Source organism: Suricata suricatta, chromosome 9 (assembly GCF_006229205.1).
Source record: "Suricata suricatta isolate VVHF042 chromosome 9, meerkat_22Aug2017_6uvM2_HiC, whole genome shotgun sequence".
NCBI classification, from domain to species: domain Eukaryota; kingdom Metazoa; phylum Chordata; class Mammalia; order Carnivora; family Herpestidae; genus Suricata; species Suricata suricatta.
The window spans coordinates 93,945,994-93,971,985 of NC_043708.1; the positions used below are offsets into that span (position 1 = coordinate 93,945,994).

Sequence of the window (25,992 nt, forward strand, 5' to 3'; positions counted from 1 at the left end):
TTTTTTTTGCAAGTGATCTAGAGACAATGTTTAATGCATACATTTGATAAACTATAATTCGAGGTTTTCATAGCTTTGAACTTCTGAAGATCCCCAAGGAGTACATGACTTCAGACTTTCAATCTCTGTACTGCACAGACACTCTGTGGGTATCAGAATTCTATAGTAACAGTAACAGTTTATCTGTTTTAGGCAAAATAATGGCCACTCACAGAAGTGCATGCCCAAATCCCTGGACTCTCAATATGTTACCATATGTGGCAAAGGAACTTTGCAGATGTGATTAAGTTAAGGTTTCCGGGATGGGGTGATTATCCTGGATTATCCAGGTGGACACAAAGTAATCACATGAATCCTTAAAATTGGAGAATCTTTCCTGGTTAGGATCAGAAAAACAGAGATGATGGAAGCAGGGTCAGAGTGATGCTACACTGTTGACTTTGAAGATGGAAGGAAGAGTCCACAGCCTCTAAAAGGCAGAAAAAAACAAGAATAACAAGGAAACAGACTTTGATTTATCCCAGTGAGACCTGTGTCAGACTTCTGACCTACAGAACTGTAAGATAATAAATTTGTGTTGTTTTAAGGCCATTAAGTTTGTGGTAATTTGTTACAGCAGCATTAAGAAAACACAGGATCTGATAAAAATTCAAGACTGTCATAATCTTAAACACTTTCAAAGGCATAAAAAGAGGAACTGCCTGAGAAGATTAAAGCCTGCAAACATACACATTGCATTAGCCTGTGATCTTACGTCCTGAGCATAAATCAACTTAACACAGAATTCTATGGATGTGTTCTTCTAAACATCAATAACAGTCACAATTAGACAAGCGGCTGTTTATGGTGATCTCCAGAACCCTGCATTTTGTGCTCACAGCCCACAAAAATTATTTTGACTATTAAACCAAAGCAATTTTAACAGAGATCTAGGTGGAAAATTATCAGGAACAGAGTTTACCAAATATATGTTTAGTCTTAAAAAGATCATGACACTTTTCCATATATTTGGAACATGTTTTTTACATTCAGTATTAAAAATTTACATTCAATGAAACATAAACATACACGTGAATCACTGTAGCCACCACTCCAGTGGAACCACATCTGGATATTCTTGCATTAAAAAAAGACAAAGATACTTTCAATTCCAACCTTTTGTGATTCTTCCCAAAGGTGTCTTCATAAGGACTTGACAAATGATCCTGGGTAGTTAGTCAACATGAGCAAGTTTCTGGCAGAAGTCCTTAACAAAGTCTAGACAAACTAATGGAAATCACTGTCATTGTTCCCAATGCTGGCACTGCTATTGTTTGAAGCAAAGGCAAATAAAAGGCATTTCACTGAGGATCTAATTTCCCTGGTGTGCCAAAGTAGATCTTTTAAAAACTACTTAGTGGATAAAGCTGTGTCCTTTCTTTTAGGCTAATCAAAATATAAAACTCCAGATTTCATTAAAAATCCGGGGTTTTCATCCAGGGTTCCCCTAAGTTTGAAATACTAGGCTCCCTTTATGCAGTTAAAATATTTTAATTTATGGACAACTTTCAAAAACTATTGAAGGATAGCTCGCTGAAACAGTGATAGGATTCGTTTGCCCAGATAGCCCACTGCTCCCCAGAGGTGAGACCATCCCTATTGTTAAGGGACTGCTCAAGCCTCTGAGTTAACCAGGTAACGCTTTAACAAGAGGAAGACTGTACAGGCTAATTCAGGGATTGCCATATGCTCTGGAATGGAAAAACTTGCTGAGATTTCTGTTGACATCTCACACTCAAGGTGCTTAGGAAAGTAATCACATCATTTGGCAAAAACATCCTGTGGCTGAATCAGCAGATTTAATGGAAAGTCCCTATGTATGCCATTTGGATACAGACTGGGTTCTGGAGAGACAGGTTTGGTTGACATAAAAACAAGAAACAACAGTTTAATGTACAACTAAATTTGTCTATATGTGGAGGTAACCTTAAATATCTTTGGTTTTTTTTTTTAAATTTGCTGATAAAAAGTACTTGAATATAAACACTGATAAATACCAACATAATTGTATTGCTTTTAATTATGTAAACTTAGCCCTTTGATATCTTTTGCTACTTAAAGCTAGATTCCTAACAGCTCTAAATAAAATTATTTCAAATCTGCTCATCATTACTTACTTACAGGCTAATCTATATATTTTAATGGTCTTTGGTATGAAAATACTGATGAGCAGAATGTTGTAATATTTGGCATAAAAATGGTATGCATGTGTCAGTACTTACAGCAAATAAGTCTTTGGAAAAGAAAATAGTTACCATTTGCATATCAGCCCTGTTGGGATGAAATACCAAGAAGTAACACCACTATGAGAGATGAATGAGAACCTTCATGTTTGAGTTACAGTTTCAGACTTAAGACTTCAAAGAAGCTAGCTTTGGCCAAGAAAAAAGAAGTCTTTGGTGTATACTAAATATCTTATTCAATGAGACCAAAATATTAATCTTTGGTGAGAATATTTTTCTTCTCTTCAACAAGCAGTTTCAACAATTTAAAAATACTCTAATACTGTATATGAACATTTACTTGCTGAAGAAAAAAAAACTACACTTGAAGTTCTTTGGAACTATCTGCTGGTAAAGAACTTATTTTAAATGCTCTGGTAACAATAAGGTAGTTGAAATTCCTAGTCTATTTAACTACAATGGTCAATATAAACCCTATTATTTTGGGTTAGTAACTACTTATATAAGCTTCACTTATAGATGTTTCTAGTTAATTCAATCTGGGAGAGAAATTATAGTCAAATTTTTAATTTCTACTGAAAATTCTTTGGTAACAGGATTATTATGAAGAAATCTGTATAAGAACAAAATGAAAAGGTGAAAAAGTAAAAATGTTCTAGTAAATAATTAGCAAATAGTTATAGCCTAAAGATCTACAATAACTATGGGCCTATTTATCAAAAACCAACCAAACAAAATACTTTCCTCAAGGGCTTTCAGATCATCTTTTTCGACTTTTAAAATGATTCAAATTCATGGAGTCCTGGACACATCTTCCATAACCATAAATGATGATGTTTCAACTTTAGATTTTATTTGCTTTTTAATGAAAGTTAAAAAAATAAAATGAACTCATTGGATTCCTTAATTTTGGATGCTGATAAAAGTTGGCCCCACACACCTACTTACAAACCAAAAGACACCATACCCTGTCAATTTGCCCATGCTTGCATGAGGCAGCTTACAAGTAACAAAATGTTCCCTGAGTACAGGAAAAAAATAACACTAGAATAACTTTAAAAGGAGGTAGTATAAAACAGGAGCTATAAAGGCAGGAGCAGCATTTTTCTTTGCCTCAGATTGTTCACCTAAAGCTCTGCTTTTTTTGTTTTGCCATGAAGCCCAGACTTAAGATAACTAAATGGGGACTTTGAGTTTAGTTCAGAAGTGATTGCTGGCACCTAAGGCTGGTCTGCTTCTGAACACATCCAGTTTGGCACAAAACTACAAACTAAAAAATAAGAAGAAATGCATCATCAGACAATGGGATAGGAGATGATGGAGGTGGGACTATTATCTAGTAAATATTCTTTTGATTTTAGAATACCACTTGGTGTAGCCTGCCCCCCACCTCCATAAACCAAAGGCTTCAAGGGGGAAATCCATTAAGATTCCTTTTAAAATGAGGCTGAGAAGTCATTTTCAGATAATGTGAAGAAATACTTATAAAAAAAAAATACGAGGCCCCCCTTCTACACCATGTGTTTACTTCTGTTTCCTCTCCTGCTGCTTGCTGGGTACCTGGTAGGTTAACTGTCTCCTGACTGAAAGAAGGCCTGTTCTATGTGGCTGAGTAAACAGTTTGCTGATTTCAAACCAGCAAGAGGATTAACTCACTCCTGGAGTTAGCAGTCCTCATTCACAGCATTGACACTGAAAGAAGATTAAATACAGTACCAAATTCTCTTAAGAATTCAAGAGACAAGCAAGGTGGAAGAGTGCTGAATACTTATCCCTAAACAAAACCTGCATGAGAACAAACTAAAATGCTTTGATAAGATGCTACACATCTAAACAGTTACTGATAAAATCCAAGAAACTCTTAAGGCAACTTCTTGTACTCCCGTCCTAAATAACTTCATGAATATTAAAAAGGTATAAGGCAAAGAATTTCGTAATATATAATGGAAGGCACTGTTACCATGATAACCTCTAGTTCATTTTATGGTCTACTGTTGCATTTATCTTTATTCTTAAAATTTTATGAAATTTCTTTACCCTTTTATTTTTAAGCCAAGGTGGGATTCAAAGCAAAAACCAAAACCCTAACTGATTCTCTTTAAAAGTCTGTTTCCTGCATGGAGGTTTGCAACTAATTCTGGGAATGTTGAGGATGCTTTGCAAACTACACATGTGGCCTTTGGCCGAGTGTCAGGTAAAGGGGAAGGTGGAAAAGGCACGGCTCTAGGCAGGCTGAGGTTGGGGCACAGCAGATAAAGCACTCAGACTCTAATGCCCGAAACATAGAGGCCCTTGAAAAAATAGTATTCCCTATATGCTACTGAATAGTTCTATTCTCAAAAGAGAGACATTTTGTTTGTTTTGATCATTCATTAAAATCAACAGTCCCACTTTTTCTCTTCTCCATGGTTTGACAGTCTGCACAGCCAGAGGTATTAAATTATCCAAACCATCAGATGTCACAGATTTCTTTAAAAAAAAAATCAGAGCTTCAGATAAACATTCTTACCCATATACCTATATGACTCCTTTGATCACACACACTACACATACAGCAATGAAAACAAAATGCTACTAGGAAGTATCATTGGTTATGTAGCTGAGATAAACTATCACAATAAACGAGGTTACAAAGTTGTCTTCTGAGTTTGCCATCTGGCAAACTGAGGTAGATAATCAGCAAAGGGGCTTTCAAAAGTCTTCCCTTTGCTCCAGTGATATATTTTATAATCCAGTCAAATATCTTGACTGTCTTTTCACATTGCTGACAATAAAACATTCAAAATATGTGAGTTAAAAAAAAACATTAAAAAAAAAACGCTGAAATACCCAATAAGACATCCAGATTTTCACAAAAGGCTTTGGCTCCCTGTTCATTGTCCTTTGAACAGACTTAAAGGTGAGAAACCTGAACATGGCTATCTAGATTGGAAAATCATTTTTATCAAAGTGTAGCATGGCCAACGTTGGCTGCAGAACAGAAGGGGACGCTTGCTCAGCATCTAGTGCCACTGCAGGGTCTTCACACTTCCTCACTGAGGGATCCCCACCTGCATCACTGCCAGCAAAGGAACTGGAGGTCAAGGGTGTGGTGCTTATAACTGAGGATAGGTGTATCTCATCATTGGACTCATGGGAGAACCTTCCAGAATCCCCAGTCTCATGGCTGCCTTCACTATTTGCTGAATGCTCAGTATCAGCTACAACACCAAAGGGTCTTGGGAAGCTGGTTGTCTGACCTGGAGAGCTGGGAGAGTCTTCATCACTGATTAATACCGTAGTGCCTGGCTGGTAAAAGCAAACTGCTTGAGCAAATCTTCTTTGAGGCTAGACAAAAATACATAAAACACCGTCAGTGATGATAGAGTGCTCTTGAAAAAATAATATATGGTTTTACATACTTTATATAGACTGATAGCAATCTGTTCAAATACATGGGCAAAATGCCACCAACATGCAAGGATTATCTAGGTCAGCAGTTCCCCACCCGAGTGGCTGTACATCAAAATTAGTGTGGCAAGTGAAGTGTCCAAAGTCTTCTTCAGTGATTTTTGATGCATATTGCTGCCCCATCGCTTTCTCCACTGCCCCCTTCCCCCTGCTGAAAGCCACAGCTCTGATTACTATTCCAACTGTCACTTTGGTGATCACACACCATGGATTTCCACAGAGTCATGTCCCAAATTAATAAAATCATATTCAGAGAGAAATGAAAATTAAAGCATTCATTTACATCTTCCTCTCTTTTTAATTATCATTTCATAATACCTTGGGTTGCAAAAAATTTTCTCATTTAGATGGGTTACCTGCTCAACTTTTGTCTTCTTAGTATCTTGGAAAAAAAGCCACTTTTTCTTAGAGTTGTTTTTAATTATAGGACCATAGCTATTAATTATCAGATCAGTTCCTCCCTGGAGAAAAGAAGGGAGAAAAAGTAAATATTATAGATTTCAGTTTATTACAAGTGGCACACAAAATTTTTAAGTGTTAAAAGAAAACACCATCAGAGACACCACTATTTCTTTTTTCACACAAGCAGTACACAATAAATTCAGGGCATTTGTTAGTGATCAAAAAGACATAACAGATTTATTCTCAAGAGAGATATATATGCTGAAGTATTTAGGGTGAAATGTAATAATTCCAAAAATTATTTTCAAATGGTACAGCAAACAAAGATGAATAAGTATGACAAGACACTGACAATTACTTGTGAACTCATCACATTATTCTTTCAATTTTTCCACATATTCTGAAAACTTAAAAAACTATCCATAGAACTCCCTTATGACCCAGCAATAGCACTGCTAGGGATTTACCCAAGGGATACAGAAATGCTGATGCACAGGAGCACATGTACCCCAATGTTCATAGCAGCAATGTCAACAATAGCCAAATCATGGAAAAGCCTAAATGTCCATCACCTGATGAGTGGATCAAGAAGATGTGGTATATATTCACGATGGAGTACTACATGGCAATGAGAAAGAATGAAATCTGGCCATTTGTAGGGAAGTGGATGGACCTTGAGAGTGTCATACTAAGTGAAATAAGTCAGGCAGAGAAGGACAGATACCATATGTTTGCACTCATAGGTCTAACAGGAAAACAAGAGAAACCTAATGGAGAACCAGGGGGAGGGGAAGAGGGAAAGAGAGTTGGGGAGAGAGAGGGACACAAAACTTGAGAGACTACTGAATGCTGAAAATGAACTGAGGGTTGAAGGGGAAGAGGGAGGGGGGAAAAGAGGTGGTGGTGATGGAGGAGGGCACTTACGGGGAAGAGCACTGGGTGTTATATGGAAACCAATTTGACAATAAACTATTAAAAAAAAAAGGTTTGGAAAGAAAAAACCAACGAGTCTGCACATGCTCAACAACGGCAATAAATGGAGGATCAGCTCTTAGGCTAAGCCAAGGGAACTGAGAGATCCATGCCTCCAAACTGGCTTCTCTGCTTCCTATAGGCCTCCCTCTGTTCTGCCTCTTTTCTCTCTTTCTTTGAGAAAGTGAGCAGGGGAGGGACAGAGGGAGAGAGAGAATCCTAAGCAAGCTTTGCACCCTCAGCACAGAGCCCAATACAAGGGACTCGAACACAGGAACCGTGAGATCATGACCTGAGCCGAAATTGAGTTGGATGCTCAACTAACTGAACCACCTAAGGGCCCCTCTTTTCACTTTAGAGTCTCTCTTTTTTCCCTTGTCTTCCACCCCACACCACTTCTCCTCAGTCCTTTCTCATATCCAGTTCCGAGTTGGTAATAACAGAACCCCAATGTATTTTAGTATATCTTATGCTTATTTAGGAGTTTTAGGATCCAATGTTCTAGATTAATTTGAAATAACTTGAACACCTTACATGTGTATCTGAAAACAAAAGGTAAATTAATAACAAACTAATTATTAATACATTAATAATTAACTTACTAATTATTAATTGATTAAATTAAAAAGACAAGAGAGGTAGCAAAAATGAATTATCATTTAGTTATATGTAGTATATAGCACTGCACTAGATACAAATAGATTGCATCTGTTAAACATAGCTGCATAAAATTTAATATCAACATTTCCTGAGTATTATTATATTTTTGTTATTCTAAATTTTAGGGAAGGGTTGGGGAAGAATTTATACCAGGCTTTGTCAAACTTTCTCTGTAAAAAGCCAAACAGTAAATATTTTAGATTTTGCAGGCCTTATTATGGGCTCTATCCCATTTTCTCCTCTTCCTTTATGTTTTTTTTCAAACTACCCTTTAAAAATGTGAAAAACATTCTTAGCTTATACAGAAATAGGCTATGGACTGGCCTGGACTAGGCTATAGTTTGTGGATACCTCATTTATACCACGCTGGTTATGACAGGATTATAATACTGTACACTAGTATTGCAATGTGACTAACAATAATTTTCAGTTGGTGTTCCTAATGCTTATCACCATACTACTATTACATATAGTGGAAAGGACATAAAGTAACATCCTCCAATGACATTTCTTAACTATATCCAACTTCCTCAGTCCCTAAAGGGAAGGACTGTGAGACATATATTTAGATACTCCATATTTTTAAAAATATCATTTATACCTAGAATGTTCTGATGTCCAAGACAGTTAAAAAAAAATCAACCAAACTAAGTATAAGAATAGATTAATAAAGGGACACCTGGGTGGCTCAGTTGGTTAAGCATCTGACTCTTGACTTCGGCTCAGGTCATGATCTCACAGTTCATGAGTTTGAGCCCCACATTGGGCTCTGTGCTCATAGTGTGAAGCCTGCTTGGGATTTTGTCTCCCTCTCTCTCTCTCTGCCCCTCCCCCACTTGCTCTCTATCTTTCTCAAAATAAATAAAAATAAACTTATAAGAAAGAATGGTTTAATAAAAACTACACACTTAGTAAACACAAGGCAGCTCAAATTATAGTAAATATAGATTAATGACCCTGCTGTCCTCATCTAAGATATGTTAGTTCCGTACAATCCCATCTAATTGAATTTATGATAATTTCTCATTTTTTCCTATATCTCTTTAATCTTTTATTCCTTTAACCTTTATCTCTCCCTAGCTTCTCCCCATATATTTTATGTAAGAAAAAATCTGGGTGAAACTGTTTTATATTTCTTCAAGTAGAGAATGGATACAATACGTTCAACATATGTTTTTTCAGTAAGTAAATTTTATACATAAAGGGAAGATGAACCCAGGAAAGGATTATGCAGGAAATCAGTATCTCAGCTCAGAGTACCTTTGCATCAATGAAGCTGGTTGGCATTATCATTGGCATTAAGGATTCTTCATTTTCTACAGCTCCTTCTAGGTTCTTTCCTACTTCATTTCCACTGGCTAGGGAGGCGCTAGTACGAGGCAGCTGTTGAGTTCCATTCTGTGCTGTCTTGGAAGCAGATGATTTCCTGAAACATTGCAAGAATAGGAAATCTTCTAATTCCACAGGAGATCTAGACACAGGTACCAAATTTGGTCTATAATCACAACTTCACTTTAGAAATGGAGTATTAGATTTTTATCCCCAAGTCACTGCTGCAAACTTTTAGGATGTGAGGAACCTTCTTTATTTCCTTTTGTCCCAGTAACTGCTTATATGAAATTACTTTTCACACTTAAAAAAAAAACCTTAATAGTTACAAAGTACTATTATTTATTGCTATTGGTTATTTCAAATTTATGTAAAAAGTTATAATTTTAAAATCCACATGTTCTCTTCAGGTCTACAGACTGTCCATCACACCAGCATAACAATTCATGTGCCAGTTAATGATGGCAAGTTCACAGTAGCACTTCTGCACTAAAACAATGTGCAGAAAAATTTTATAAAAAAATTCTCAAAGCGAGAAACTTGTACAGCAAAGTAAGCCAGTGAAATATATTAAAAGATGTTAGAATTCTTTCTTTAACATTATATGCTCTCCAAGTACACTTTTATATACAAGTACCAAACTTACGGGGTAAATTCTGATAATCAATGCTAAGGGAGGGACTCTACTCATAGGATTATCTGAAAATAATGTGTATCTGACTTTAATTTTTAAAAATACAATAAAGAACCTTAAAAATATATAAAAGCAAAAGCCAAAATATAAATAGGTTAGATGCAAATGTACTAAATGCTAAGGGTTTAGTCCAAGTCAAACTACAAATGAGACTGTAAATGAGATTTGTAGATATTACAAAGGATAGACCCCTACTTATTGCATTTGTTTTAACGCATGTCTGGAGAATCCCAAACATACGACCTGTGGAGGAAGTAAGGGAGGGGCTCTCATGGCAGGCTTCTTAAACACGAAAATAATCCAGACAGTAAGGAATCTTCTCAATCAGCACATACATCAGATTAAGTGTGCCATTTTAAAAAAGAAACAAAGGGTGTATTTTGTACTTCTCAAAATAAAAAGGAAATGAGGAAACCAGAGTCTCATTTAAGAATATTTTACTGGTAGGGCACTTGGGTGGCTCAGTTGGTTAAGCGTCTAACTTTGGCTCGGGTTATGATCTCACAGTTCATGGGTTTGAGCCCCGCATCAGGCTCTGTGCTGACAGCTAGCTCAGAGCCTGTCGTCTATCTTGGGATTCCGTGTCTCCCTGTCTCTCTGCCCCTCCCTTTCTCACTCTCTGTCTCTGTCTCTCTCTCAAAAATAAATAAACAATAAAAAAAATTTTTAAGAATATTTTATTGTTACAGTTTTTTGGACAAAAAAATATTCTCCTCCCAAAGTGAGCACATCTCTATAGCAATTAAGAACTCAAATAACATTATTTTAAACTGGAAAATCCCAGTTGCTCCTGAAAGTGCTTGACTTCAATCTGCTTCTTGTGGTTCCTATAATTAAAATATTTTTTAACCACCTCAACATGTCTAGCAATGGAAACACACCTGGCTTTACTTCGGTATATCAGGATGAGAACACAGACGAGGATGCAGGTCAAGGCTATGCCAACGCCCACGGCAATGCCGGTCATTGATTTCTGGTCCAGATGGTAATAGCCTGAATAAACTAGAAGCAGAAATATATTCACTCAGAATCAATCAGAAATATAAGCGGCTCCATTTATCATAGTTGTAAGATAGGTATTTGCTTTTCTATAATTTTCTTCTTCTCATAGGAAAAAATTTTTGACAGTATCTGTGTCTAAGTGGAAAAGACACATACTACTCTTTAATCAGTCATCTCAAAGATCAGTTTATTTTCCCGTATTGAAGATTCTAAATACAAGTCCTAAATACTACATTATTCTATTAAACATGAACACCAGTGCATAATTTATAATGCTAAAAGGCACAAGGCATGGATGTTTCTTGATGACCCAGAGGGTACCTTTCCTGTCATGTGACCTTAAAAGCATATCTGTAGATTAAAGATTAGTTTTCCCTGCATATGCTTGCATTTACATACGAGTGCTCCTCAAACTTTACTGTGCACTCGATCACTAGGAGGTATGTTAAAATACAGATTTGGGCGGGGCCCATGACTCCGTACATCTGACAAGCTCTTAGGAGATACGCTGCTGGTCGCTAAATACTCGGGGTAGCAAGGTATTGGAGAAGTGAACGTGAGCCTTGCTCTCCTTTTCCCATGATAAGGTAGCTACCACTGCTACTTCCCTCCAAAGCTTAAAGGTCTGTCCTGTCTTTCTCTTTTTTTCTCTTTCCTTCTATTTTTCTCTTCTGTCACCGCCCCCCCCCCACACATGCATTCATGCACACACATGCATACACAGCAATGAGTTACTGAATGACTCTCCAAGGAGCTACATGTTCAGCTCGCATTTCCTCCACTTAAATCCCCTCCCCCTCCACAGCCCCACCCCCCTAAAGTGGGGGAAAAGAAGGTGTCCTGTCCTGTACCACAGGAGGCCCTAGCTTCCTTCAAGACAGGACAGTTGCCCTGAATGGAGTGAGGGTGGCTCTTTAAAAGATATTTATTCTCTTTATGGTTTTCTGGAGAGAAACCACTTTCTCTCCAGAAAGGCTGTTTTTCTGTGGTAAAAACTCTTAATGAAAACCATGCTTTCAGCTTGAACACCACAACCAGCACTGCTGCTTATTTCCATGAAATCTCCCTGGAGGCCTACTCCCATCAGTCCTCGGGCCGTGTGGTGTGGCTCCTTTGTCCTGGTAGCAGCACAGCTGGGAAGAGAAGTCTGGGACACAGAGGTCTGAAAACTGCAGGTAATTCTGAGGTAAAGTTTGTTTCGTTTTAGAGTGCAGGGAACAGCCATGGGGCAGCAACTCAAGGAGCTGAGTGCAGATTTAGGGATATGGCCATGCTAGGGGAGGAAATACAGTACAGAAGAGTTGAAAAAAATACTGTACATTCTTTAGAAAAATCAGTTGACTGTGGCAGGATACAGACCTTTGGCATCAGCAGAATCCAAACGCTTGGGCCTCTGATTCGACTCAGAGGTTTCCTTTGGAAGGACTGCCAGTTCCACAGAATTTGAAAAGGGTCCTTCTCCCACCTCATTGGATGCAGATATCTTGACAATGTACACATTTCCTGCCACCAGGTTTTCCAGCAAAGCCATGGTTATTGCCCCTATAAATATATCAATTACAAATTAAGTAAACCTTATTTTTTATCTTTTATAAAAACACACAACCATGACCCTTTATTTGAAAAATGTTCTTCTGATTATAAAAGTAACATGTTTATTGTAGAACATTTGGAAAATACAGATGTAAATAATGTGACAATCTTGCTATGTTAACATTTTGGTATATTTGTGTGTGTGTGTGCATGTGTGTCTGTGCATGCATGCATACACATTGTACAGGTATGAGTACATATTTACATGTATTTTTTTTATATTTTAGAGTTTTCACTTAACATTGTACCATGCACACTGCCTCTATATAATCCTTCTCTGTTATTTTGTTTTAGGAGTTTTTAAAAGTTGTATATATTTTTGTTTTGGTTTTTATATGTTTTTATCCTCCCAAATTTTATATACACATAAAATTTGCTCTTTACATATGTTTGAGCACAAACAGCATTAAAAAATTTTAGAATGTAATATTTCAAACGCAGGTAAAGAGAGAATGGTATAATGAACCCAGATTCAATAGTCATAATTAGATTTTTAAAATCCAATAGGTACGTCTTTTTTTGTTTTAGAAATGTTTAGGGATGCCTGCCTGGCTTAGTCGGTAGGGCATGTGACTCTTGATCTTGAGGTCGTGAATGTGAACCCCACACTGGGTATAGAGATTACTTTAAAAAAAAAATAAAACTGAAAAAAAGAGAGAAATGTTCAAACTATTTATGGTAATCACTGTGATTTTGTTCTTCTTAAATTAGAAACAAGACAATTATTTTTATAAGTATGAATATATTTCTCATTCTCTCAATCATTATCTAAACTTTCTTGAAAACAAACAGGAAGGAAAATGCTAAAGTTATGTAAGAACCTCAGAGTGTTGAAGCCCTAGATATCAGATTAACTATGGAAACTACCACTGGTAATCCGCTTAGCATCTTCTCTCCAAAGTAACCATCACTTGAATTTATATATATTTAGTATCAAAAGATCTTTTTTTTGTGGGCATGGTGGCTAAGAAGGATTCTAATTTGTGCACTTATTACTTGTGGGGTCTCTCTGTTCTTGTTCTGCCACTGCACTAAAGTACTTTTCTTACAAAACGGATCCCCATCCTAGGAATTAATCCTAATGTTAAGAATGTAGGTGTAAGAGGATCCAACCAGAAAGTTGTCCCAACCCCGCATTTGTGGGCCAGTTATTCAGAGGAAACCTAGCTTCCCCTAAGGTGACTTCATCTCACTCCCCCATCCCCCCACTCAGAGCATCCTTATAATGGGTGATGGGCATTAAGGAGGGCACTTGTTGGGATAAGCACTGGGGGTTATATATAAGTGATGAATCACTGGGCTCTACTCCTGAAACCAATACTGCACTGTATGTTAAATAACTTAACTTTAAATAAATAAATCTTAAAAAAAATAATAGCTTCATAGAGCTTCTGATAGCTTGTAGCAGTCACCCCCAGGCCAGACCTCATTATTCTTACACTGCTAGAGTGTATTTCATTATGCAAGTGAAATGTGGGGTGATCTCAGAGCTCAGGTCATGCTCCGGAGGCCACCTCTGAGGTCACATGGTGTGAGGGAGCTGAGCCAAGCAGCTACTCAAGGGCTGAACACGCTTGTTTTCATGTTCTCTGGTTTCAGCTTGGCCTGAAGACAGTGTGAGCTACTTGAGTACACAACTGTTAAATAAACAAACTGACCCTTATTTAGAATCAGGAAGAGTCTCTCTATGGCTACCATGTTCTCAGGCAGGTGAATTAAAAAACACCAACAACAGAAATGTATTGTGACAGGTTACAGTTAACTACAAGGAAGAACATTTCAATTTCTTCTCAATAAACATACAACTAAATTGAGTTTCCATTTTAGCTCAGAATACTTTATATTTAATTTTTTAAATGCTTGGCAAAAACCAATCCCTAATCTAAAATTAAAAATCTTTTCATTTAAGTTTTATAAACAGATAAGCTTCTGGGATGTGTCCCACGAAAAGAATCTTCCTTCACACAAAAAAGGAAACTAACCTTCTGCTTCTTTTATCAAGAACGAAAACAGTTTACTCAAAGCAGTTCCCAAATATTGAGGTGATATGCCTGTCCCTATGTTCTCTCAGCAGACTCGCTCAATCTCAATTAGTGGGACTTCTCCAGTCCACAGCTGTTCACATGTATCTTAATCTTGAGCTGTTCTAGGAGTTTCACAAACCAGACAGTACAATAGCCTTAGCGTTGGATCAATGTTGATCAAATGCTGGCATGCTACCAACTATGTAATTTGTGACTTGGGGCACATTACTGAACTTTAATTTCCTCATGGGGGCAATAATTCCCACCTCATATAATTACTAGAAAGCATTAAATAAACTACCACTGTCAAGTCTCTGACATAAGTGTATATCCTCAATGAAAGGGAGTCTTCTTCCTCACTTCTGACTCTCCCTTATTCCCCTTCTAGAAGACAGAAATATTTTGCCTATTTGAACAGCTTACAGTGGCTAGCATAATGCTTTGTACAAGATAATGCTCAGTAAACTCCAATGGAACTTCTATTAAAATATGAGCTATTTATCACCATCGTAGTGTTCATTTAGGATAAAAGAGCACAGGGCAAGATTTTGAGGCTGGAGAAGAACTCCAGAATGCAGTCTCAGAACTCACTTCTAAAAAAAAAAAAAAAAAAAAAAACTCACTTCTGTCTACACAAAGTGATTGTTTTCCAGTCCCATAGTCTTAAAAATCATGTGATTTTTAACCTGGTGATTACTTCTTAGTTATACCATTGGTATACTTTTCATACCTCTCCCATGAATTTAACCGTCTCTGCACTTGAACACCTAGAAGGCATCTCAAATTTAACATGTAAAAACCAAACCTTTGATTTACCCTGTCAATTTTGCTTTTTTTTTTTTCCTTACACTCCACACAAATCTGTAGGAAATCTAGTAGGCTGTTCTTTCAAATTGTGTTCTTATAGCTTCTTACTACCTTCCTCATTATCACTCTTGTCCAAATGCCCAGTAACGCTCACATGGACACCGGTATGTTCAATGGTCTCTCAACTTCTCACTTAACTTCTTATTATCCATTTTTCAGTTGGTTGTCAGAGTAATCCTTTTAAGTGTTTTTTTTAAGGTTGATTTTTTTTTTTTTGAGAGAGAATTGTGAGTGCAAGTCAGAAGGGGCAGAGAGAAGAGAGAGAAAATCCCAAGTAGGCTCTATACTGTTAGTGCACAGCCCAATGCAGGGCTCAAACTCATGAACCATGAGATGATGACCTGAGCTGAAATCAGATGCTTAACTGACTGAGCCACACAGGTGCCCCCAGGATAATCCTTTTAAAATGTAAATCTAATCAAAAGTCTTCATTGTCTTCCATCTCTCAAAATAAAATCTGTGGTCTACAAAGTCCAGCCTGTAAGATCTGCCCTTGGTTTCCTCCTGTGGATCTTCTACTTGCCTGCTCTTCCCCTTACTCTATCCAGCCTCTCTGGCCTTCTTGTTGTTCCTCTAACATGCCACATGCCAAGCACACCTGTGTCTCAGGGCCTTTGCACTTCCTCCGATATCCACACAGCTCTGCTCAGATGACATTTCCTACAAAAGAATTTAGCCTTGCTACCTCCGTCACTTTGTCTCTTCCCCTCAATGTAGCTTTCTTTATAGCACTTAGGACGCTCCCTGAATATTTACATATTTGTGTGTTACCTGAGATACAAGCTTCAACGGGGAAGGAACATTGTTTTGTTTGCTGTAGTACTGCCAAAGCCTCAAAAAGAGTCTGCCACACAATAATCACTCAGTATGAATTCATTTAATAACTTAATTTTTTCCTACTGTTGATATTCTGATTTAACTGGCAAATGTTGAGTTAAATGGATTCCCTTATTGAAATACTTTAATTTCTAGTGTGAATCTCTAATAGGCAGAAATGATATCTTTATTTAGACTAAATCTGGGGAGCCTGGGTGGCTCAGTTGGTTAAGTGTCTAACTTTGGCTCAAGTCATGAACTCAAAGTTTGTGAGTCTGAGCCCCATGTCAGGCTCTGTGCTGACAGCTCGGAGCCTGGAGACTGGAGACTGCTGCAGATTCTGTGTCTCATTCGCTCTCTGCCCCTCCCCCACTTGTGTTCTCTCTCTGACTCTCAAAAATAAATAAATGTAAAAATAATTTTTTAAATTTTAGACTAAATTTATTTTGTCATATAACTTTTTTTTTTTTTTTTTTTTTTTAAGAAGGGCCATCTTGGACAATCTTGGGAAACTCATACTATAAGGAACAGAGTTCAAGAACTGTTGTGGTATAGGGCATAATTTCCCATAGTGCCTTTTAGATTTTAAAATAATTGATGAGTTTGTGCTGATTTACTACATATCTGGAAGGTAAAGACTATAATTTCTGATTCACTTTAAATTACACACAAGTATAATTTCATATCACATTTCTGCCCCATCATTTCACCATGTACAATTTTAGCCACAAATATCATCTGGTCATCAGGAATATTTTTAAAATGTTTTCACTAATGGGACTGCCTGGGTCACTCTGTCAGTGGAGTGTCTAACTTCAGCTCAGGTCATGATCTCATGGTTCATGGGTTCAAGCTCTGTGTTGGACTCTGGTCTGACAGCTCAGAGCCTGGAGCCTGCTTTGGATTCTGTGTCTCCCTCTCTCTCTGCCCCTCCCCTGCTCACAGTCTGTCTCTGTCTCTCTCAAAAATAAACAGAAACATATTTTTAAAAAATATTTTCTCTAATGAAAAAATCTTATTCCACTTGGTACTAAATATGTGAATTAAATAGACACAAAAATGTATAAACAAACTATGTATAGGAGATTGACAGAGAAGAAATACTGATATTCTTCCTCTTCCTTTTTCATTTTCTTCTATCCTTTTATCTTTCTGAAAGCTGCCATAATCAGACATTAAAGACCATTTTACATTTTATTTTTTTCTTTAAATTTCATGTTGTATTTTTTGCATTTTGGCTTAAGGGGTGATTCAGGGTGCTTGGGTGGCTCAGTGGGTTGAGCATTGGACTTCGGCTCAGGCCATGATCTCACGGCTCATAAGTTCAAGCCTCATATTGGACTCTATGCTGACAACTCCCTCAGAGCCTGGAGCCTACTTCTGATTCTGAGTCTCCCTCTCTCTGTCCCTCCCCCACTAGCATTCTTTCTCTCAAAAATAAACATTAAAAAATTTTTGAATACAAGTGGACAACTTAAACCCTTTATGTTTTTTGCTCTCAAAAAAAATAAATTCAGTGTTTTTTTGCCTATATTGTTCATTTTGTCCACTGTGAAACACTAGCATTAGCTATAAAAAAGGTTCTCTATACTTAACAAAAGACAAAAGCTTTTTGCTAAGAATGTTTCTTAAAATCATAAAAGTAGGATAATGGCAAAAATAGATTTTTTTCTTCCATGCATGATTATATAATTAGGAAGGCTTATATAGATGTAAAAACCTGCAATTACAATGCATTTCACTACTGGGTGGTCAGTGAGGCAAACTATTGTTTGAGACTGATATGTTTGAAACTGACAAATGAATGTGTTGAAAGGAACCCAAACAAAATACTGTTTCTTTTTAGCCAGGTACAAATGAAGAGCTAAAGGGAATATGTGCTCATGTGATAAATTAATTACTTATAAGATTAATTACTTATAAATACCTCATTAAATCAAGTTCATCAAATGTGTCAATAAATCATTTTGGAATTAACTAATTAAATTTTATAAATTTTTATAAACATTTAAATTAAATAAACGAATTAAAAAACTAAAATGAAAGTATACATTTGAAGAATACTGGGGTAGCCTGTAAGACTAATAGCCCTAAATAAATGGTGCCTCTGTCTATCCACACCCGAGGGCAGCCGTCTCCCACACTGACTCTGGGCTTGCCTACCTGACTTGCCTTGCCCAGTGCGACATTAGCAAACACGATACAAGCAGAGGCTTGCAAAGCTTTGTACATGCAGCTTCCTCCCTCCCCTCCTGATGTTGGAACTCTCTCCTGCTGTTTTTAAGCTACCCACACTCTGTTGAAATCATGAGATGATTTAAGTCTCATGAGTGACCTCAGGAGAGACCAAGAGAAGAACAGCCCAGCTGATCCCAGTCCAAACTGCTGACTCACAGAACTGTGAGAAAATAAGATGACTAATTTTTAAAGTGGTTTGGTAGGAAGCAGTAGATAATTGATACACATATAAAACTGTATTGCTGTCAAGTACTTATTACATTCAAGTCTCTTCAGTGACCAGGAAATCATTACTTAGTGGGGCTTCTGCAGAATTAAAAATAGGAATATGTGACTATTAAAATTCCAAATAAAGTCACCATTTGTTTGTTTTACACTTGCATAGAGAGTTTTATATTATATCCACTGAGTGCTTTTAAAGTTTATTTTCTTAATTAGGTAAATATTCCCTTCAAAAGGGAAAATGTATGTAGAAATCTAAACACTGTAAAAGTGTTTAGAATATGTAGAGGGCCAACAAATTTCCTTCTTAAAATCCTTCTTAAGCTTTTAATTGCTTGGCAAACTGTTCTTTCCCCAGTATGCATGTCTGAATTAAAGAAGCACCAAAACAATAATGCTTTACCACTTATGTGATGGCCCATCTAAAAACTGCCATGTGGGACTTGTCCAAATGGAAGATTCAAAAATTTAAAAAGGATAGAATGTTAAAAGCATGCAGGAAGAATGTTAAAACGTTTTAGAATTTAGTATTTCTCAGCTAAAAACAAAAGTTAGGGTTAAAAAATTAAATTTAGGGGGTGCCTGGGTGGCTCAGTCTGGCTTCAGCTCAGGTCATGATCTCACGGTTCGTGGGTTCGAGCACCACGTGAGGCTCTGTGCTGACAGCTAGCTCAGAGCCTGGAGCCTGCTATGGATTCTGTGTCTTCCTCTCTTTATGCCCCTCCCCTGCTTACTCTGTCTCTGTCTCTGTCTCTCTCTCAAAATAAAATAAAGACAAAAATAAAGAAAAACATTTAAAAGTAAGATAAATTAAATTCAATGTTCTTATGTCCCAGTCAGCTTTTCCCTGTACTTAAGTGGACTCTAATATTTATATGGGCCAATTTATTTGTATGAGAGCCATTTTAGCAGCTGTATAAAGGTCTAATACCTTCAACCAGGTCTTCTTCCAGCATCTGCTACTCCAGGGCAAGAAGTCTAGTAATCATCTAGAACAATTTTCCCTTCCTTACTCCTCTCCGTCTTTACATAAGTCATCAAGTCCTGTCGATTTTATCTCCCTTGTATCTTTTGACCATCCTTTCCTTTCCATCTCAATCCTTAGTGACCTAACACAGGTTTACTGTCTCTTTCTGGGACAATTATAGTAACCTCCTAGTCTCTTAACCATTCCTCCTGGACGAAACCCCTTCTATTCACAATAATCAAGAGTGATCTTTCTGGAATGTGAATCATATGCTCATGCTTAACATATGCTGATGGCCTCCCCAATGCTCTTCTTTGAGTAAAATGCCGGTCCTTGGGGCCCTGTGAGGCTCAGTCCATTGAGCTCCCCACTCTTGATCTCAGCTCAGGTTCATGAGATTGAGTGTGGAGTCTGCTTGGGATTCTCTCTTTTCCCCTCTCTCTGCCCCTTTCCCACTCATGCTCTCTCTCTTTAAATAAATTTTTTAAAAAATTAAAGAAAGCCCAAATCCTTAATAATTTTTCATTTATAAATATAAATTTAAAACAAACTAGATCCTTTTATTTGTTTCCTTATCATCAATAACCTTACAATTTCATCTTCTTTGATAATTTATGATCATATTTACCTTCTCGGTGTAGGACCTGCCATTCTCCTGCAATCCAGGCCTTCCTGGACGCGTACAGGATGGTATAGCGCGTCACCACTGTCTCGGGGCCATCGGGGGGTTTCCAAGAAACCAGAGCGGTGTCATCCTCTATCAACGTCACTTTTACTCCAACTGGTGGGCCTGCTGGGGCTGTGCACACATGTAAAAAACACTGTATGACCAGGTTTAAATGGTGACAAACACTCAAATACCTAATAGTCACGGAAAAGAGAAAAATTAGAAACCACTATAAAAAAAAAATCTCAAAATCACAGCTGTTATAGGTCATTAGTAATAAGGGTAAAATACTAGTTTTCTTCTTTTTCTGAGTGGTAATTTCATTTTTATAATGATTAAAACATCATGAAAAAGGAGATGGTAGAGTCCTGGGTGGGGAATTACTAAGTCAAAGGGTGTAAGCATTTTTAGGATTTTTAATAGTTTTGCCAAATTGAAAACTAAGGAAGGTTTACAATTCCGCCAGCAGCAATTGCCCATTAAACAGAGTCTCACACCTTGTTTAGGAATTGAATTTAAACTACATTTCTTACTAAAATGTATAGAATATATATTTAACCTGATCCAGGAAGCCACTAAAGGATATACTTCTGAGACCAAAACATTTAGTTATTTTCCAAAAAGATGTGAATCAGTGAGTTTACAGGATACACTTTAGACTAATGATTTATATCTGGGAAAGTAGTAACGTCTTGAGATTTTAGTTGACCCCAGTTTAATATGAACTAAAAGTATGAAGAGCGGGGTTTGGGCACCACATCACATATGGGAACATGGCCAAACCACAGTAAAGAAGCCTATGCTCACTGGAGTGATGTCCTTCCTTTGTTTTCTCTCAGCATAAGCAGAACCGAGCTGCACTGGCCCTTATATAGATCATCCTCTCCTTCACTTTCATCCTAGAGGAAAGGACTTGCAGGCCCACAAACAGGAAATACCTCAGCCACAGGCACAGGCAAGCTACAGAAATGGTGCTCAGGCAGCGGTCACATTCACAGCACTGTGCGTACAACCTGCCACTCACATCTGCTCTAAGGTGGGCTCCGAACACCAGTAAATACACTATTTCCTTACTTCCACTTCAAATTATTTAAGTGCAGTCTTGAACAGCACACCTGATTTTAGAAAATTTAGTGTTCCCTAAAGAAAGGGGCTAGATTTAAGCCCACCTGCTTGTGCAATACATGCAGCGACAGGAACTTTTCTTAAAAAAAACAAAACAAAACCTAATAAAGGAAAATAAATTTCAAGAGTTAAGAAACAAACCAAAACAAACTTGCATACAGGGTGGCAACCCGGGTAGTATCTTCTTTAAAGTGACATATATATTATTTACAAGTTAGGTAACTGTCTTTACCTTCTGGAAGTGTAGAATGGTAGACAACAGGGCTCCAGGGACTGGAAAGCTGATCCACATGCAATCGCACAGCAAATTCATATTTGGTGTTGGGTTCTAGACCCTGAACCAACATGTGAGTTTCTGATCTATAATAACGAGTAGTGAAGTTGTTAATGCTGGTAGTATATTGTTTCTGAAAGATTATCAGTGTTTCCAGTCAATATAGGTAAGGCATACTGTTCTTATTTATCACCTGCTCATTTTCTTTAAAACTATTTTTTAGCCTCAACGAGCAATCTCATTTGACTATATTAAAATACTACATTTGGTATTATTCTACATAAACTAGCTTACATGTTGCGTCTCTGAAAGGAAACTAGGAAATTAGCAGTACAGAAATGTCCCAATATAAAAGTATTTCCTCTGAAATACAAGTCAAATCATTTTTTTTTAAGTTTACTTATTTTGAGAGAGAGAGAGAGCCGAGTAAACAAGCATGAGCAGGGGAGAAGGCAGAGACAGAACCCCAAGCAGGCTCTGTGCTGACCGCCCCTGACTCAGGGCTCAATCCCACGAGCCTGAGATCACGACCTGAGCCGAAACCAAGAGTCGTATGTTTAACCAACTGAGCTACCCAGGAGCCCCTGTCAAATTACTCTTTTAAATCATAATAATCTTTCTAACTATAGCCAAGAAAACAGAATGACTAGTTTTATTTTTTGATGCTAGCATAAAAATGGTCTTTTGTTTTCTTCCCTTAAATATACTAAGTTTAGGGGCGCCTGGGTGGCTCAGTTGGTTAAGCAGCCGACTTTGGCTCAGGTCATGATCTCATCGTTTGAGAGTTAGAGCCTGGTGTCGGGCTCTGTGCTGACAACTCAGAGCCTGGAGCCTGCTTCGGATTCTGTCTCCCTCTCTCTCTGTCCCTCCCCCACTCATGCTCTGTGTGTCTCTCTGTCTTTCAAAGATAAAAGTAAAACATTAAAATTTTTTTTAATTAAAAAAAATATGCTAAGTTTAGCCCCTTGAAAGTAATCCTAGCTTCTTGCCTACTCTTACTGCATGAGGCTGGGGAAACAACAACAACAAAATCATTTACAGAAACTAAATGTCAAAAGATACAGTTTTCAGAACTCGATATGGTAATGATGTAAAACTCCCAACCATTTTATAAGTAAGGGAAGTCCCGAGACAAGTGCTTACAGCTAAAGTTCAAGTTGGCCAGAGACGGTAAGAAAGAAGTGTGAGTGCGGAGAAGAGTAAAGAAAAACACCAGTACTGGAAGCTACATACGTTTGAAGGTATAGAACCAAAGAAGCATTCTGCAGGCCGACGGGGTTACAGCGGATGGTGTAGTTAATTATCTGTGCAGTGGTAAACGCAGGTCTCCGCCAGTGCAGGAAGACGGAAGACGAGGTGTTAGCCTCCGCATAGAGGTGGTGGGGTGGTGGTGGAGGAGGAACCATGCGATCACGAACAGCTATTGAAAAAGACAATGTTACTTTACTGCACAGTGCAATATGACTGTAGAAAGTGGTAAAATGATAAAATCATAACTCCCCACCCTACACATTGGCTTTAAATCTTTCTTCCACTAAAGAGGTTCACAGATATATCTAGAGATGTATCATTCAATTCTGAGCAACTCTTCCGTGACTTAGATAAGGAATCAACTATTAAAAATGTTTAGACTGTAAAACAGAAGCACAGAGAAGCCAAACTGCCAGCCTGAAACACACAGAAGGCCAGCAATAGACATAAAATTAAACCAACACCCTCCTCACTAGCAATAAAGCTTAATAGGTCTTAGCAACAGTAAAACTGAACAGAAATGGGAAGAAAATAAATAGGCTTGAGGTTAAAGCAGATAGGTATTCAGGGTTATTTTTCCCTATTAAATTTCTAATGGGCTTTTGCTTGCAAAAGTAAAATACGTTCTTATAATGAAATACATCTCACTTATATATTTATTTTGAGCGTGCACTTGTTCAAGGTAACTATGTTAGGCACCAAGGGAGATATAAAACTACCAATGATTCCAGTAGTAATGAGACTTAAATTTACAGAAGGAAGAGGAGAAAAAGGACTGTGAACCATACAGAGTGAAGCATGCTCCTGTAACTCTTACTTACACACGCATCCAGGAGTGCTGGCTGTCTGGTCTGCCTGATAGCCATCTTCTATGTTGTTGTAAGCCAGTAGCCTCACATGATATTTTCTTCTGGGGTCTATAAAGAAACTGACAGGTAATAATTTGGTCCAGCCCTCTAGATAATCAGCAAAGGTTCTAGAGCCTTTCTAGATTTTGATTTAAAAATCTTCTGAATGCCTTACAGTTTGAGATGTTTTTTCCTTTCCCTAGCCTATATATATAGTGACTCAGCAATCTGCCTTAGTATGACCTTGCCACTGTGACTGTCAGTTACTTAAAATTTTACTTAACTTCGCTTTGAACAGTAACATTACCACTATTACTCTTCCTCTTCCTCCTCCTCAACTGATCAGAGACAGATTCTTGATTCTAAAAGGCAACCTGATGGATCACTTAAAAGAGGTTATACGACATAGAAGTTTTTGTTCAGTTATTTGAGGGTAGCTAACTGGAAAGCAGGAAATCAAAGTGAGATTATTTCCCCCCCAAGGTAATGAGAATTATAATCGTCATTCCTTGATACCTTTAAAATTCTTCAGAACTATGTGTTATTTATATCTCAATGGGTGCACTTCCCAGAATCTGATTTTCAAGCTGACCCCTAAATTCACCAAGAAAGAAGAGTTGGAGCTCCCTCTACTGGTGCTCATTCATGGTCTGGTCATAGTAAGAAAACCAAAGTTCTCCCCATACATACAGAAACCAAAAAAAAAAAAAAAAAAAAGTTCAGGCTTTTGAAGAAATGGTTATACACTTAAATGATATATTTTAGAACATATTCAAGAAGTTTAATTATACAAATATATTTAAGAATAACTGTTTATGATAACATTTAATTATAAAGTATTTGCTTGGGGCAAAAATAAATACCATTGAGAAATACTGTATTTTTCTCCCCCAGCTTTGTTGAGGTACAGTTGACAAATGTAGGTTTTATATATTTAAGGTATACAATTGATACTTGACATATGTATACGTTGTGAAGTAACTACTACAATTGAGCTCATAAACGTATTCATCATTTTTGGTAATGGTAATCACAATTACCATTTTTGTGTGTGTATATATGTTGAATACACTCTTAGTATATAATACAGTATTGAAAACTATTATACTCACCATGCCGTACGTCAGATCTCCAGAACTTATTCATCTTACATAAGTGAAACTTTGGACCCTTGAGCAACATCTACCCATTTCTCCTCCCCGCAAGCCCCCCAAGCCCCTGGCAACCACCATTTGACTTCCTGCTTCTATGGGTTCAACTGTTTTGAATTCCATACATTAGTGAAATCATACAGTAATTGTCTTTCTGTATATTCCACTTAGCATCATATCCTCTAGGTTCATTCATGGTGTGCAAATGGCAGAATTTTCTTCTTTTTTCAAGGCTGAATAAATATTCCATTGTGTATATATGCCATATTTTCTTTACCCATTCACCTGTCAGAAGACATATAGGTTGTTTTCATATTTTGGCTACTGTGAAAAATGCTGCAATGAACATGGGGTGCAGGTACCTGTTCCAAGATACTGATTTCACTCTCTTTTGATATATGTCCAGAAGTAGGACTGCTGGATCATATAGTAGCTTTATTTCTAATTTTAATGTATTCCTACATGACACTTGTCTAAATAATAATAAACATAAATACATCCTACATTTCATAAGGGAAAAATCATCCTTAATACATATAGCCAATGTGGAAATACTTAGAATAAAAGGACAAAAATAATTAGAGTGAATTTAAAAATTTAATAATCTAAAAATAAAATGTGAAGTTTATTAAAATTTCCAAAGTAACTTAAGAGTTTGTACATTTTAAAGCTGATATATTCTAATATTTAATATTAAAATGCACTAAAAGGATGCCCTAAAATAGAAAATTTTATTTCTATTCATTTTGAGAAAATAAAAACCACAAGAAGAAAAATTTACACAACTTAGAATATTTCTATACTTATTAGAGAGATTTTAGGATAACTAATATATGATTATATTACAGAACATGTTTTTTGAGACATTATCTCATTTGAGTACAATGAATTTCTATAATATATACGTTATGCCCATTCTATAAACTGTGGTACTAAGGTATTAAGTAGCATGTTCAGTGTTACACAACGCTAAACTGAAATATTTCTATGACAAAGAACATACAAGGTTCTTTAAATTTACACAAATACATGGTCTTTTGTCATAACAAGTAAGTCTGTTTCCTTATAATAAATTTTAAAACAGAAATATTTTCAAACATTTTATAAAATAATTACAAAAAGATATATTTGGATTTCATTACTCAAACGATTTCCAACATTTAGTACTCAAATTCTAAGATTCAAAGATTTCTGTTCAGATTAAGGGCTACTTAATTT

General features: G+C 37.0%; 1 protein-coding gene across 1 annotated transcript in view; it reads right to left on the reverse strand.

The window, feature by feature from the left end:
- Positions 1 to 5,144: 5,144 nt before the first annotated feature.
- PRTG (protogenin) overlaps positions 5,145 to 25,992 on the reverse strand; it is a 120,911-nt gene continuing 100,063 nt past the window's right edge. The window contains exons 12-20 of the mRNA XM_029952247.1: positions 23,597 to 23,692; positions 22,758 to 22,944; positions 21,483 to 21,610; positions 20,087 to 20,257; positions 12,091 to 12,273; positions 10,611 to 10,731; positions 8,967 to 9,132; positions 6,029 to 6,133; positions 5,145 to 5,549 (exon numbers count right to left, since the gene is read on the reverse strand). Coding sequence (XP_029808107.1) covers positions 5,145 to 5,549; positions 6,029 to 6,133; positions 8,967 to 9,132; positions 10,611 to 10,731; positions 12,091 to 12,273; positions 20,087 to 20,257; positions 21,483 to 21,610; positions 22,758 to 22,944; positions 23,597 to 23,692 — 1,562 coding nt within the window. The remainder of the gene's footprint in view (positions 5,550 to 6,028; positions 6,134 to 8,966; positions 9,133 to 10,610; positions 10,732 to 12,090; positions 12,274 to 20,086; positions 20,258 to 21,482; positions 21,611 to 22,757; positions 22,945 to 23,596; positions 23,693 to 25,992) is intronic.